Below are 15758 nucleotides of genomic sequence, written 5' to 3'. Positions count from 1 at the left end.
CTTAGGCAGCATCTGAGGCCAATAGAACTCCCACTTTGCTTTAACTCACCCCCCTAGTGTTTCCACAACGTATGTGACATTCGCCCTGATTTATCATTCTCTTTGTCTGTTACTGTAAAAACTCCATAAAGCAGTCATCACATAGGAACATGGAATTTGGGGGAAACTTAAATCTGTATTAATGTCAGAAGAATATTGAGTTGACAAATGCCATATAATCAACTGGACAACTCTGCTGATGTCCAAGCCATTATTTCCTCCCATTGTGTTGACTTGTGTTTCTATAAATCTGAAGTTAAATAAACCCTGCCTCCTGTAAGTAGATCTTTGCCAACTATTAGACCACAAATGAGAAAAATTAGTATTTGAGTGGTTGGAAACAAGAATGTGAGAGAAAAAATGAAAAATCACTATGGAGTTTGCTAAGCCTTGATTGGACCATTGCATGTGACATCACATGGAGTCCAAGTGATATCAGCCAATAAAAGGGAGCCACCTAGGGCTGGGTTTTGTCTTTGTACTTCAAAGAAGCAGTCGGTTGATGGGAGAGCAGTTGGATTCAGTTGTTTCTGCTAGGTTTGGGCTTTTCAAGCCTGTCGGATCTCGACTTGGTGAGTATATTTCCCAGGTTTTCAGTTTAGGCTTTTGTCATTTGGTGTCTATTTATTGCTTTATTTACACCTTTGGTTTGGGTTTTTACTTTTGCCTGCAAATGCTTTTTCCTTATTTCACCTCATTTTCCTTTAATCAATTTCTTTCTTTGTCATTTTTGCCTTTGGTCTTGTGTAATTCACACATATGGTGGTATATATTATCTCTATAGCATGAGGAATTTGATCATGACTTCCCATATCTGACTATTTTGCATTTTGATCATATTTACATGGTCTATTTCACTTACCCACACATTAAATGTGACAAGTACTTCCAAATGATGTAAGGTTCTTCCTTCTGCTGGTTCAGGATCCCTAGGAAACAAAATGTGACAACTGTGTTTGTGGAACTGGAATATTTGAAGTAACACTTTCTCTAGTTCCAAAAGTTTTCCTGAAAAAGGCATTTCATTCCTTTGATGTCTGGTTATAGGACTTACCTCAATGTTTGTGTATATTCTGCTTTGTGTCAATTTGTATGTGTGGACAAATCCTAATGTTCCTAGGTTAAGGAATCCTGAAAATGAAGTATGGTCTTCTTCTTCTTCTTCTTCTTCTTCTTCTTCTTCTTCTTCTTCTTCTTCTTCTTCTTCTTCTTCTTCTTCTTCTTCTTCTTCTTCTTCTTCCTTTCATTTTTTTCAAGACTGGGTTTCTCTGTGTTGTTTTGGTGCATGTCCTGATCTTGCTCTGTAGACCAGGCTAGCCTTGAACTTGCATAGATCTGCCTGTCTCTTCCTCCTGGATGCTGGAAATAAAGGCATGTTACAACACCGCCTGGCAAAGTATGGTCTTCTTAATGTGCTGTTGAATTTGGTGTGAGCTATTTTTCATTAAGGATTTTCTAATTTATGTTAGTTAAGGATATTGCCTGATACTGGCTTAGTTTTAAATTTTATTTACTTGGTTTGAGAATAAGGGTAATGCATCTTTTATGAGAAAAAGTTGAAAATGCTCTTTCCCTCAGACTTATAGGGTACTGAAATATTTGGAGAACATTGCTGTTAGATGTTGAGATGATATAATTCATCAGTGAATTGTTCTGGTCACTGTATGAGTCTTTCTTGATACTCAATACTTTCAGAGTATTTTATCTAGTTTTATTTCTCAGACTTTAATTTTCCTTTTGACTTATTATTTCCCTCCTTCTTGGATGTATTTTCTATTTTTTATCAGGGGAGGGAAGGAATGCCCAGAGCTTACAGAAGGACAGTGATGCATGGACAGATCTTCCTTTCAGACAAAAGGTCATTAGTAATGATGCACTGGACATTGAGGGAGTTTTATTCCCACCAGACAAAGTGTGTCTTCATGAACTTCATGGTATTTGTGGGAAAGGAGTTGCTTCAACACCACGAAGCAGGCTTGGTTAATTTGAGACCTATGCTACATGACAGAAAATGGGATCTGAAACTTAGGCTACTTGAAGGGTTCATGGTATATTCACAGGATGGGTGGGAGGGATATGGTGAATGTGTGACTGTGTGACAGCAATGAATCTATCTTGGCTTCTTGAAAAGTAACAGGAGTGTGGTTGGGATACATTGCAGCCCTCTCTGCTAAGGGCATTAGTCCTTGGGGCAAGAACATGGATGGAAAAAAAATAATTTAATAATTTAACTGAAAAATAATTTAAAAAAATCACTTTGGTTTTTTGCCAAGCCATGATTGGTCCATTGCATGTGACATCACACAAAGTCCTTGTGAGGCAAGCTAGATACTAGCCAATCAAAAGGCACTGCCTGAGGCTGAGTTTTGTCTGTACTTTGGAGAATCAGTTGGTTGGTGGGAGAGCAGTTGGCCTCAGTTATTTCCCTCATATACTTGACCTTTTCCCTGACCTGTTGGATCTGGACATAGTGAGTTTGATTCCCAAGTTCTCAGTTTGGCCTTTTGGCAATTGGCTATTACTTATTTCTTTCTATTTTTTGGGGGGGAGGAGGGGGTTCGAGACAGGGTTTCTCTGTGTAGCTTTGTGCCTTTCCTGGATCTTGCTCTGTAGACCAGGCTGGCCTCGAACTCACAAAGATCCGCCTGCCTCTGCTTCCCAAGTGCTGGGATTAAAGGCTTGTGCCATCACCACTTGGCATTTCGTTATTTACATTATTGGTTTTGGTAGTAATTTCCCCCTGTAATTCCTTTTTATTCATTTAAACTTATTTTCCTTCTATCAACTTCTTTTTGTCATTTTTGGCTCTGTTATTGTATGTTTTACAAATTTAATGTTATGCAACTGTCCATTAAATTGGACAATTACTTCCTATTATACAAAGGCTATGCCTCTGCCTGCTCATGACCTGGAGTGAACAAAATGTGACACTTGTGTTTGTGGAACTGGCATGTTTGTAGTCACACTTTCACTAATTCCAAGTTTTCACCTGAATTAGGCATTCTATTCCACTGATGTCTGATTTAGGACTTACCTCAGTGTTGTGTGTATGCTGTGCTCTTTGGCTGTTGATGAATCTTGAATGTTCCCAGTTAAAGATGTGTTGAGCATAAAGTCTGGTGTTATTAACGTGGTGCTGAATTTTATGTGACCTATCAATTACCCTCATTCAGGTTTTTCCCATCTGTCAGTCAAGGATATTGCCTGATACTAGGATCATTTTGAAATGTCTTATATGGTTTGGAATTTAGGGGAATAACTCTTTTATGAAATGTGCTTGAAACTGTGCCTTCCCTCAATTTTATGAACTACTGAAATACTTGCCGGTCATTGTTGCTAGTTTTAGAGATTGGAAAGTTGATTTCCAGTGTGTTGGTTTTGGCTCCTGGGATTTAGATTTTCTGTGTTGTATTTATATTTATGTTTTTTCAGTTTTTCTTTATATTTCATCTTTTTTCATTCAGTACATCCTGACTGCATCCTTCCCTCCTTCCGCTCCTCCCAGTTGCCCCTCAGCTCCTCTCTCCACCAGATCCACTGCTCCTCTGTTTCCCTTGAGAAAATAGCAGTCTCCAAGGGATAGCAACTGAACATGGAATAACAAGATGCAATAAGATTATATTAATTTTTTTTGTTTTAGTGATAATTTGTACTTATTTTATCAATTTCCTCAATAAATGTTACCCAATTTTCATTTTTGAAAATTCAGCCTTTTATTTCCCTTTGGTTTCTTTTCTCCTTTATAGAAAATATTTTTAAATTTACTGGACTAAATAAATATATAAAACACATAATGTGTATTATGGGTAACACACATATATAATATTTATAACAGTGTATATTATAATATATGCTGAGTATAATATTATAATGTATAGTTCTATTTTAGAGTTTGAATTCATTGAACTATATTACATAACCATAGTGGATTCTCCCCACAGTCTCCTTAGGTGCTTTGCTGCTGTTCCATTTATTACAAATGTTACTTCTGCCATTCTGACCATGAACAAAGGGCTCTTTGGTGTGTTGGATGATGGAGGTGAAGTATCAAGGACGCTCATGAATGATTTTCACATCTATGTTCATCAAGGAAAGGAGCTCACACTTGCTCTGTTTGTTGAGCTTGGGATCAGGCTAACACTGGCACAGGGATGAGTTTGGATGTGTTCCTTTGCTTTTTCTTTCTTGAAGTATTTTCAATAACCCTGGTCTTCATTTTTCTTCGAATCTTTGAATGATTCAGGGGATCCATGAGATCTGGGCTTTGCCTTGTTTGGAGCTGTATTTGTTGCCAGTCCAAACTTGTTGCTTATGACATCTGTGTTAAAGTGTTTTTATTTTGTATTAATTCAATATTCACACATGTCTAGGAATTCCTTTCAGGAATTTTCTAAATTCCTGAGTCATAAAAACTGTAACATCCCTGAAAGACCTTCTGGACTGCAGTTGTATCAGTTACAACATCAACTTTTCTATAGTGTAATTTGTATCTGATCTCTCTTGATCAGCTTTGTTAAGGGGATTGCATTGTGGCACATCCTTGAAAGAAGCAGTTCATTCTTTCAGGGATCTCAGGATTTTCTTGTGCATGTCAACTTTACTTATACCAACTCTGATCTTTCTTATTACTCCTCATCCACTGCCTTGGGTTTAGGTTCTTCTAGTATTTTTATATCCTTGAAGAGCATCATTAGATTGTTTTGGATATCTCAGATTTCATGACAGAGGATTCCAAGCTATAGCCTTCCCTCCTAAAACTGCATTAATCATTTCTTTTAGCATTGTGTGGGTCTGAAATTGCCCACAATATAAAGTGGTTGAAATTGAGCAGAACACCATGGGCAGCCACATGGAAGAGGACATTCTTGAAAAGGATTTCAGGATGTTAACATCTCTAGGGTGTGGTTCATTCGGGGAGGTGAAGCTGGCCTGCCATCTTCCCACACATACACGAGTGGCTGTCAAGGTCCTTGAGAAAAACACCAACAGTGTGGCTGACATCAGTACTGAAGTGAACATCCTTCAGTCTCTGGAACACAGGAACATCGTTCGATTTTTTGACATGATTGACACACTGACAACCACTTATCTGATTATGGAGTATGTGGCAGGAGAAGATCTTGAGAGCTGCCTTGGGGCTCTGGGCTATCTAAAGGAGGAGGAGGCTAGAGTGATTTTCCGGCAGGTGGTGTCAGCGGTTCACTTCCTCCACCAGAGACACATCGCACACCGTGATATCAAATTAGAAAACATCCTAGTTGATGCAGCAGGAAATGCTAAGCTTTGTGACTTTGGTATGGCAATTGAGGTCACAGAGGGGCAGATGTTGGAGGAGATCTGTGGCTCCTTGCTCTATTGGGCCCCAGAGATCTTGGCAAGGAAACCTTATGATGGACTGGCAGGTGATATGTGGAGCTTGGGTATCGTCCTGTATGTCCTGGTCACAGGGCACTTTCCATACATGGAAGAAACCCTTGAAGGTATGCACAGGGTCATCACCACCACAATGTGTCCCATTCCCTACCATCTGTCAAAACCCTGTCACATCATCATTGCCCGACTACTCATGATCCCTACTTGGTACCGGTTCACAATCTGTCAGCTTGTGGAACAACCATGGCTGGGCCCCATTCAACAACATGTACTGCCTACCACCAAAGAAATCCTGCCCAGGGTCGTGGAGACCATGTGCACCATAGGCTATACCTGTGAGGAGATTGTTTCATCCCTAATTCACAGTCGAGAAGATAATCATGTAATGGCTACATGCAACATTCTCAAATATCAGCTGAGTGGTGGGGACAGCCATCAGCAAGATCAGATGCCCTGGTTAACTAGCAGCCCTGCAGGTCCTGTTCACTTCCCTCTTCCCTTGCCCAGGAGAGCCAGTGAACCAGCATTTACAACCGGTACAGAAGCTAGGAAGAGTCACTTAAAGGTGGAGGTTGTGGAAGAAAGAGACAACACATGCAGAAGCTACTCTATGCCCTACAGACTCTCCTTCCTGGAAGCGATGCCCTGTTCAGACAACACAGTCCCAAAAAGAGATGATCTTATGGCTGACGTCATCAACACTGCTGCAGAGAACATTGCAGTCAACAGGAATTCTGTTGACTCCCTGCCTGGCAATCTCTCCTTCCCTGAATCAGTCTTGGATGCAACACCCATAGGATTTCTGAACCTGGGCTTCTCTGAAGAAGATTCATTCCAAGGGCCAGACATTCCCAGTGACCAGCCCCAGGTGGCAGCCACAACAGCTGGATCCAGGCCATTCAGGGTCTGGAAACTGTTGAGGAAGCAAATGTCCCATGCACTGAGAGCACTGTGCTGCTGCTGCTGCTGCCTGCCCACCCCAAGGTGAGCCCTGAACCCTTGCATAAGGGGCTTCAAGGAAAAGAGAGGACAGTGGAGACCCGTTGGTTGGGCCACACAGATGAATTCGTACATTGTCTTTTCAATATGCTATTTCAATATCATTTTTAAATGAAAAGTTGCACCCACTGAGGGGGCCCAGAACTGCAGATATGTGGTGCATTAGATGGCACGTTGCACAGCTTCCTGTTCATGTACAGTCCTGGAAGGTTGAGGCAAAAACAGATATTATAGCATGGGGAACACAGGGTGGGAAGGAAGGGAGGAGAGTTCGGCTAAAGGGGGCAGAGGGTCAGAATGGAGGAATCAGGAAGAGAAATATGGCATAGAACTTTTATCTGCCAAAGTCACTAATAGAGGTGCTTTCATGTTTCTTTCTGCTTTGAAGTGTGGAAATTGAAATGGCCCAAAAGAATTCCAGACCTGGTGAGGAGTGACTGCCACAGAAGTGAGCCAGAACTCATCTCCAGTGTGCCAGCTCCCTTCAACCCAGGACAACAGGCTCCTGCCTGTATTCATCCTCCAGCTATTGGGTCTGAGCTGCCACTTTGCATCTCTTTCAGCTCAATTCAGCTTCAGAACTGTTGTGGGACAATTGGGGGTCATAAGGCACTTGGACCCCAAGACCCTCTACCTTCCTAGTTTTGGTTGTGCTTGTAGGACCACGCACACTGCATGGAAAACAGCAGCCTCTACAACCAGGAAGGACTTCATACAATCACAGCTGCTCATCATCTTGGTCACTTTAACCCGCCAACTTACTCTGTGACTGCCTTTTGGACAAAATAGCAAGACCTGTGTAAATCCTCTGGAGAATGGAGGTGGGTGAAGGAGATAATGAGGACTAATTGGGAAACAATTTCGAGACAGGAATAGGGGACATGGGAGTTGGTGTAGAATAAGGAGTAGAGTCTGTCCTGAAGAACAAAGTAACATGAAGGAAATGTGTGTGCTGACCTGTGACAGGGGCTGTGCACAGTCTACAGCAGGAACAAACCTCCCCTGAAGTGCAGACTGGGAGGGATCTAGAAATAGCCAGCAATGAGGAGGAGAGGGCCTGCTCTGATGGTTCCTAGCATGTGTCAAGGCACACAAGTAGGATGTTGTCTTGGAAATAACATCCTGTTCTTTCCTACAGAGCTGGAGTGCAGCAGGAGAAAGATGAAGCACTATTGGTCAGTGGAGTCCCATCCTCCTCAGTGCTGAGTAAGTCCTGTCTGTTAAAGTCTCACTAAAAGAGGCATTTTCCTTATTCTTTTGGGTTTTATTTGGGGAAAGTGAAATGGTCTACTTGAATTAGAGTCTTGGTGTGGTGTAGTGCAACAGGAAGGATCCAGGCTGGAAATCTGTGTCCTGTGTGATGATATGTTAGGGCTACAGGTTCCAGTATCCATCCTCCAGGTTAGGGTCTCAGCTGCCATCTTCCCCATCCTTCACCTCACTGCTGCCCCTGCACTGTGGCTGAACATCCCTGAGAGTTACATGTAGCATCAACACAATGAATGTCTACATCTGTCCTGGTTCCTGTGGGACCAGGGTTCCATGACATCAAAAAGGGCTGCCTCTATCAACAAGACAGACTTGCACATAGATCTCAGGCTTCCCTCTTCTTTGATTCATTCATCACCTCCAAACTGCTTTCTGACTGTCTTTCAGAAGAACTGCAGGAACTATAAATCCAGTGGGAGATGGGAGAATGGAGATAAGGGGGAGGAACAGGGGAAAGGAGGTGGAGAGGATCAAGAGGGAATGAGAGGACCTGTAGAGAGGGTAGAGTCTGTCCAGAGGAGCTTACCTGAAATGAGTGAGGAGAAACGGATGTTTTGCTGGGTCAGGGGTCTTGAAAAAGTGAGACCAGGAACAAATGTCTCAAACAGAGTGGAGTGTGCCCTTGGGTTTATTGCCAGCCATGAGGAGAAAAGACCCTGCTCTGATGGTTCCTGGCATACGTCAAAGTAGAGAACTATGAGGCTGCTTTGGAAAGGAATTCCCATTCTGGGCTACTGAAGAAGGGTCTGGCAGAAGAGAAGTGTGGCTCCATCATGCAGTGGAGTCCTCTGCTGCTCCTGTCTGACATGTCCTTTGGCAGATCTGATGACGTCTATGTCTTTTTCTCTATGGCCTCCTTCATCCAGGATTCCCTTGCTCTCTCCCACCTCCTGATCCAAGAATCTTGCATCATTTTCCAATCTCTTGGAGGGATTTATAACTGACATTTGACCTTACATTAACATTGTTCTGCTCCAATGTGAGAAGGTAAGTAGGCCTTGCCAGGCCTGATACTGGGTATTGCCTTTACAAGACCAGAACATGGGACTTCTTTATGACCAATGCTCACCATTGGGGTCAGACTCAGAAGGAAACCTTGATCATCATGGAGTTCTTGATGACAGCCCCTGGTGCAGTGTGAAGCATTGGTTGAGTGTAGTGTCTGAACTGTTTTCCAGAACACCTTCCAGGCAGGGAGCAGTTCACTGAGTTGGCAAAGGGAAATGAACTCAACAGGGATTCCAGGGTGCTAATCTGTGTGAATCATGCACCTGAAGCTATGGTTGAGTACAGTAAGTATCTGTTTCTGGTAGAAGACAAGTGTCTGAAGCCTAGTCTTGAGGTGGTGAAAAGGATCCCATGAGGTGACATGTGCCAGCAGTCCTGACACAGAGGGAAAGTTATCATTGACTTGCTCAACTGAAGAGCAATGGGAGACTGAGAGACTGCAGAGGTATGACAAGGGAGGAACCAGCTTCTCTGCTGTAGTTGGCCTCCAGCTCCATTCTGACCATCTGATCCTGGGCTGTTAGCAAACACTGATGGATATTACAGTCTTTGGCCAGATCTTCCCAGTGGATGATAGCCAGCTTGTGCTGTCACTGACTTCTAAAACCCTGACCATCTGGTGAGTCCCAAGTGCAGAGAACAAGATCAGTCAGTTTGTTCAGAAAGAGAGAGAAATTTTCAGTTTGTGGGTATCACCTGGTGTCAGACTCTTTCTGCTGCATATCAATGAAGGCAGGGCTGAGAAATGGTTTAAGATTCTGTTGAATTATAGAAATGAGAGGAAAATTTCCTGAATCCTCATTTTATATTTTACTTTTTTGAGACTGGATCTCACTATATAGCCCTTACTATCCTGACACTCTTTGTGTAGAACAAGCAACTCTCAACCTCACAGAGATTGACCCCTTTGTCTGTCTCCTGAGTGCTGCGATTACAGATGTGGACTGCCATGCCTGGCTTCAAGTACTGTATGTATAGCATCAATGGTAAATTCCTCAAACATGTGAGGGAAAGGAGACATGTTCTGTGCTTCTTTCATCCTGACTGGGTCAGGGATTGAACTGAAGTTACTGTCATCCAGGATGGATTACAAACAGCATCAAAGTCCAAATCTACCCTTCAGAGTAGAAGTCTATGTCCACCAGTGAACAGATACGTGGAGTTGAGAACTGCTGTCATGAATTCTTCTGGGAACACTGGTCAGTGGGCTGGAGGAGGTATGCACTAGCTGATACACCCTTGGAAACAAGGCACAGAGCGTGCAAAGGCTACTCTCTAATCCTTTTTCACAGGATCCCCACCTGAAGTCCAGGCACAAATCCCATGACCTCAACCTGACCAATCAGGAGAGTCCAGATTGGCTACCTGGTCTGATGGATTGAGTTCTTTCCATTTGAGCCATGTGATCACAGCTGAGGACTCAAGGTGGGTCACTGAGACAGCTGGTGCTGGTGTCTTGGGATGTTGGAGGCAGGGCTTTCACTTTAAGGACACCAGTGGCAGAGACAGCACATGAAGCCACATATTCTAGATAGGAGCTTCCAGTTCTACTCATCTGACACCCAGATTCTGTCTGCTTGTCTGCTGACTTCCATGGCTACTCTTGCCCATGTGTCCCACAGTGCTTTTGTTACTTGTCAAAACCACTTTGGGTTGGTTTTAGGTCACTGAACCTTGTTCATACTCCCTGGTTAATGGAAATCCCAGGGCTGCAGGTTTCTGGATTCTGAACCAACTAGGACTCTGTACACCCCACTCTAGACAGTGTGTGATGGTAGAGGTGATCAGCCCCTCCCAAGAACATTGTGAACAATCCCAGGAAAATCATTGTCCTATTCCATATCCTGTGTGTTCTGTTGTTCATGTTCTGACACCTGTGACCTGGACTTAGTGAAATGTTTCCCCACATGAGGGAATGAGAGCTCCTTCCTCTCCTTCCTCTTCCTCCTTCCCTGCTGCTGTGTTTGCAGCCTTCATTTTTCCCTGTGTCCTGACCATCAGAAAAGACACAGTCCCACTGAATGCTGGTCTAGTTTATGTGTTTGTGAATGGGCATCACTGTAGGGATTTTTATCAGAACCATATTTGTCTTCTAACAGGAAAGTGACAGCAAGCTGGAGGAAAATGGGTACCACTTTGGATGGAATGCTGGGACATTGCTCCACTTTGGAAGTGAGTAGGCCTTACCTAGCCTAGGGCACAGTGGTCAGAGGTGGGGTCAGCATTTTTAAAACTTCTTTGTACCCAGGTCACACTGGGTACAGCGGTCAGGCTTAGACAGCCTTGTTGACCATAGAGCTATGGCTTTCAGCTAGGCTGACTGCTTGCTTGTCCTGCTGGGATAATTGTCCACAGTGTGATCAGGTGCACCTTACAGGCAGACAGGGTCTCCATGCAGTAAAGCATGGCCACTCTGATGGGGATGCATGTCAAGGCTCATCTCTGGGAAGCACATGGCTGAAAGCATCACTGAGACCACTATATAATAGCCTGTAGCAGAGGCTAAGTTTTTAGTTTCTTGTCTAAACTTGACTCTGGCTTAGAGGTTAGGAAGAATGAGGCTGACCAGGCAGGCCTCCCTCAATTCCAAGAGTAGGTGGTCACTTAGCTTGTATTACAGAGGACAAGAGACAGATAGATAGAGAGATAGAGAGATAGAAACAGTTGATGCATGGGTACAGAGGGATATTGAGATAACTTGGTGTAGGTGGCACATCTCTCCTTTCTGACATCCATTCTGTTACTGACCAGTGACTTAGTCTGTGTTGGGCTCCAGAGACTGGGGAATGGGGATTCTCACAACCTAAGCAAGGGAAACCAGCCAAGAGACAATGACCTGCTAGCTCCTCAAGACAACAGCTTGTCTGTATGTCAGTGAGTGAGCACAAAGGCAGGCTTCACCCTGATGCACTTAACTGAAATGAGGGCCTGTGGAAGGGACTCTTGGGTACTGAGGCCAGGCAGAGAATCTCTCAGGAGACAGCACATGGGAACAGGACTCCAAGCCCTGGTAATGATAGTCTCTAAGAATGTGACCCTTAAGAACCAGAGTTGATGACTAAGAAGCAAGGTGAGTTTAATGTTAACTTTTTATAACACTGGCCACTGAAGGGAGCATGTGGTGGCCTTTAGATAGTTACATGAGAGAAGTCAGCTTATGATCAGGCTCATACACTTAACACCCTCCTTCCCCCACTTCCTGCCTCCTGGAGGCAGCAGGAACATGTGTAGACAATACATGCTATTTTTACCAAGATCTTTTCACACACTACCCCAAAGTTGCTCAGTAATACGCACCTCCCTGTGGAATAAATGGAGTCCAATTGATGCTGGGTAGCTTGCTCTTTTGGACAGTGGCTGACTGGTTGGGACTGTTTAAATTCCTCCCAGGTCAATGACACAGATAGGATGACTAGTGTAGTAAGAGTTTGGGTCTCATGTATTCTCAGAGGCCAACTCCAGAACTCTCATTGACAATCCTTTCTTTCCTCAGATCTGCAGGTTCTGGTGGATATGTTCAGACAAACCTCATCTTTACCATATGTGCATCCCGTCTCATCTAGGCAAGTGTTCAGTGAGCTGGGTGCAGGAAGTATAGCATCTAGAAACAGACATATTAGTGGAAACTGCTTTTCCCTCTTGATCCTAGAGCCTGTTTATGGAACAGTAGCAGAGCAGCTAGGACAAACCAATCCCTGCAATCAGGGCTTCTCAAGGAGACCCCACTGAGTTCTTCCACAGGAAGTCACATGGGAAGAAAAGGGTCATTATTCCTGCCTCATTAGGTCCTGAATTCCACCAAAATAAACCAGTTATTATCTGAAAGGCCACAGGTCTAGGGTGTTGAATAAATCTTTCTGCCAGGCTCATCCATTTTCTAATATAAGCTGTTTCTTTTAGGTGCCTGGCCATATCCTGAATCCTGGACCCTGAGAACTCCTGACCTGAGTATGTGCACACTGAGCATTAGTGACATTGAGGAAAAAGAGCGCCTCTCTCCACTTCTTCCTAGCAGACTAGCATGCCATTGTCTGAGCTCCAGAGGAACTCAGAGGCTCCACACAGCAACAGGAGGACATGCTGTAGAGGACGATGACATGGTTTCTCTGCCACCATCCAACTACAGACAATGACCCCAAATTACCAACAAGATCTGGGGAATCTACAGGAATGTCTCCCTGTGAAAACCTCCCAGTGGGTACTTACTGTTGAATCCTGCCCAACATAGACCCTTTTATTTTGACAATTCAGAAAGTTACCTATGCCTCTCTGTCTTCACAGATAACAAAGAAAACCTGCCTGAGCAGGTAAAGAAATATCTCAGAAGAACCTTGGGAATTAAATATGCTTCTCTTTCTGAATTCAAGAGAGGATCTCCAGAGAAGGGTAGTACCCATGGACAACCTGTCCCAGGCCTCCACTAACATGAAGAGGCAGAACTTGAGGTCATATATTTGTCCCATTTCTCACTGGTTTAGGCAGAAACAATTTACAAAGAAATACTGAAGTATTTCATTAGAATTCCAACATAATTTCTATAAATTAACATTTAGAATGCATTGACACCTGGAGGAGAGAAATCCAAACAATATGAGTTCTCAGGTTCTACCAGTTGTTATTCTAAAGGTGACAGATGTTTGAACTTCATCTATATACTCAGCAAAATCCAGTCTGATGCTCAAACACAAGATGTAACAGTCAACAAGACCTAAACCTAAGAGACATGGCAGAGGACAGGAGAGATCCCTCCAGACCCCCATCTTCTTCTTCCAGGACTTCCCACAAAGCCTCAGAGATCCACAAAGACCTACACGGAAGTAATGGAGACTGGATACGTGGAACAGAGCAGAAAGCTCAGAAACAGACCCATCGAAATCCTGCCAGCTGATTTTTTTCATTGTCACCCATGGAAATCAAGACAGAGAGAATGGCTTGTCCACAAATGACTGCAGAAGAAGTTTTAAAAATAAGCAATAAGGAATCTATTGAAAAACTGAACACAGTCAGCATTTCAATTGACCTCAAATACAAACACTATAATGCTCACATAAAGTTATAGAAGAAGACTACATAAGTTTCTGCCTTATAAAAAGGAAGATCAGAAATAACCCGGAGAAGATGAACTGTGGACTTGGGAGCCCTAATTCCAACAGTCATGAAAATACAGAAGCTGGAGCATGGCAAGGGCAGGACACTCCCCCAGGACATCTAGAGAGAGCTTGGCCCATGACACACTCTGGCAGACAACAAATCCCTGACAGTGAACGTTGTGTGGCTATGAGGAGGTGGATGTGTCGTGTGTGCTGTGTGGTGTGAGGATGGCTGAAACCTATCACATCATGTGGGATGGAGATGAGCTGTCCAGATGATCTGATAACAGCACTGTATTGATGGTCCAGTCAGCTGGAGAAAGCAGCAGGGCTGACACCTAGATACTCACATGTGCTACCCATGCCCCTCCCCTTGTTAACAACATACATACAGTGTGAATGTAAGGACATGAATGACTCCCCTCACCCACATTCACCACATACTTCTCTAGGTATTAGGCCTAGATATTCAACTCCCTCTGCTGTCCCACACACAATGCTAGATTCTAGATCATGCTAGACATGCCTCTAACCACCGTGTACTAAGACATGGGGAAAGGTATCAGGCCCTGTTGGACACTTGACCTCCTGACAAGGACACACAGTTACTGCTTGGTTCAAACACTCCTGGAATCTTCCTGCACTGACATACAACACTTGGTATAATGCAGCGTGTGACACTACAGCCATGCCACCTCACTTGTACTACCAACTGTCAGACCATGACAATCTCTACATCACACACACACACACACACACACACACACACACACACACACACACACTCACACACCCTCTAATACACTTCTAAGTATTGGGCCATGCATGACTTCCTACCAAACCACACATTGACTGCTAGATATCAGGTTTTGCTAAACAAATACTCTCATATATCTATCATTTATTCCTAGGTCTGGATCCAGAATGTAACCCACACAATCCTTTATTAACAGCTACTTATCAGGTCATACAGGATACTATCTTGCCACTATACCAAAATACTCTGCTAGTATTGGTCCCCAGTTGACACCCTAATATCACTGAAATTCCACATACACTGCTAGGATTCACACCCTCTTGAATATCACACACAACCACTATAATCTACAATTATAGCATCAGTGCCCAAAGGATATCACATTTAATCAACTGATATATCCCTGATGGATATCAGACTGATGGGCATTCCAAACTCCATGGCAACTCCTACAAGGCTAGCTGAAGGCCCTGGAATGCACACATCACCCTGTAGCTGCCTCACATGTACTGCTAGCTGTCAGGTTCTGCTGGCTCCCTCAGTGCCTCACACACACTCTGAAGTGTCAAGCACACTCGGACATCACATTGCACACTGCCAATGTACTTCAAAATGTGATCAGACCTTGACGGACACCTGCTCAGCCATGAGCTGACACACACTCAGTAGGGATTGTGCAGAGCTCGACACCCCATCCTTCCTCTGCTCCCCTCTGACATACAGTTAGCATCAAACACACTGGACACACCATCACCCCTGTGACCACACATCTACTCTAGGTACCAGGTCCAGTTTGACCTCACACCCCACATTAATCAACAGCCATCAGACCATGTGGAGAACATTCCCCCTGTCAGGTCTTGCGCAATACCTAGCAATTAGCATTAATGGACACCCTGCTTCTGCCTAAGACACACCCACACTGCTAGGCATCAGCTTCTACTGGACTCCTTCCTATGCGATACCATGTGCTGGGTCTCAAGCTCTACTGCTAGTTACTGGGCCATGTTGGACATTAACGCCTGTCCAAACCACAGTGCATATAAAGTGCTGTGTGTTAGGTTCACTTGAACACAAGCTTCATCACACATGACTTGCTAGGTACCAGACAATGTTGACACACACCCTTACCCCCTATATACACCACTGGCCCAGTGAACACTGCAATTTTAAGGCTCTTCTAGACACCTCCATCACTGACATATCAAGTTTCTTTCTATCAG

The 15758-nt window shown here is 43.8% G+C and overlaps 1 protein-coding gene and 2 long non-coding RNA genes across 5 annotated transcripts; all 3 read left to right on the top strand.

Annotated features, from left to right (window-relative positions):
- The first annotated feature begins 523 nt into the window (after positions 1-523).
- LOC143266714 (putative sperm motility kinase W) lies at positions 524-7445 on the top strand. The gene is made up of 3 exons (XM_042268253.2): positions 524-611; positions 4819-6396; positions 6800-7445. The coding sequence occupies exons 2-3, from the start codon at positions 4877-4879 to the stop codon at positions 6846-6848; spliced, it is 1569 nt and encodes a 522-aa protein (XP_042124187.1). The 5' UTR covers positions 524-611; positions 4819-4876; the 3' UTR covers positions 6849-7445.
- Positions 7446-7571: 126 nt separating this feature from the next.
- On the top strand, positions 7572-10110 carry LOC143270376 (uncharacterized). Of its 2 annotated transcripts, none has more exons than XR_013047544.1 (3): positions 7572-8667; positions 8859-9887; positions 9981-10110. It is a non-coding gene; the product is annotated as an uncharacterized LOC143270376 (long non-coding RNA). The 2 variants fall into 2 exon arrangements; XR_013047545.1 differs by having other exon boundaries at positions 8859-9905.
- Positions 10111-10670: 560 nt separating this feature from the next.
- LOC143270348 (uncharacterized) lies at positions 10671-14570 on the top strand. 2 transcript variants are annotated; one of them, XR_013047500.1, is made up of 3 exons: positions 10671-10860; positions 12182-12882; positions 12970-14570. It is a non-coding gene; the product is annotated as an uncharacterized LOC143270348 (long non-coding RNA). The 2 variants fall into 2 exon arrangements; XR_013047501.1 differs by having other exon boundaries at positions 10682-10860; positions 12589-12882.
- Positions 14571-15758: the final 1188 nt, after the last annotated feature.

This window comes from Peromyscus maniculatus, chromosome 23, assembly GCF_049852395.1.
Source record: "Peromyscus maniculatus bairdii isolate BWxNUB_F1_BW_parent chromosome 23, HU_Pman_BW_mat_3.1, whole genome shotgun sequence".
NCBI classification, from domain to species: Eukaryota; Metazoa; Chordata; class Mammalia; order Rodentia; family Cricetidae; genus Peromyscus; species Peromyscus maniculatus.
Note: the sequence above shows the minus strand (reverse complement) of the source record. Positions and strands in the feature narration are given on the sequence as shown.

Excerpts from the sequence above, each read along its gene's own strand:
- LOC143266714 (XM_042268253.2), top strand. The coding sequence starts at position 4,877 with ATGGGCAGCCACATGGAAGAGGACATTCTTGAAAAGGATTTCAGGATG. Across the intron at positions 6,397-6,799 it reads TGCTGCCTGCCCACCCCAAG|TGTGGAAATTGAAATGGCCC; the intron begins GTGAGCCCTGAA and ends TCTGCTTTGAAG.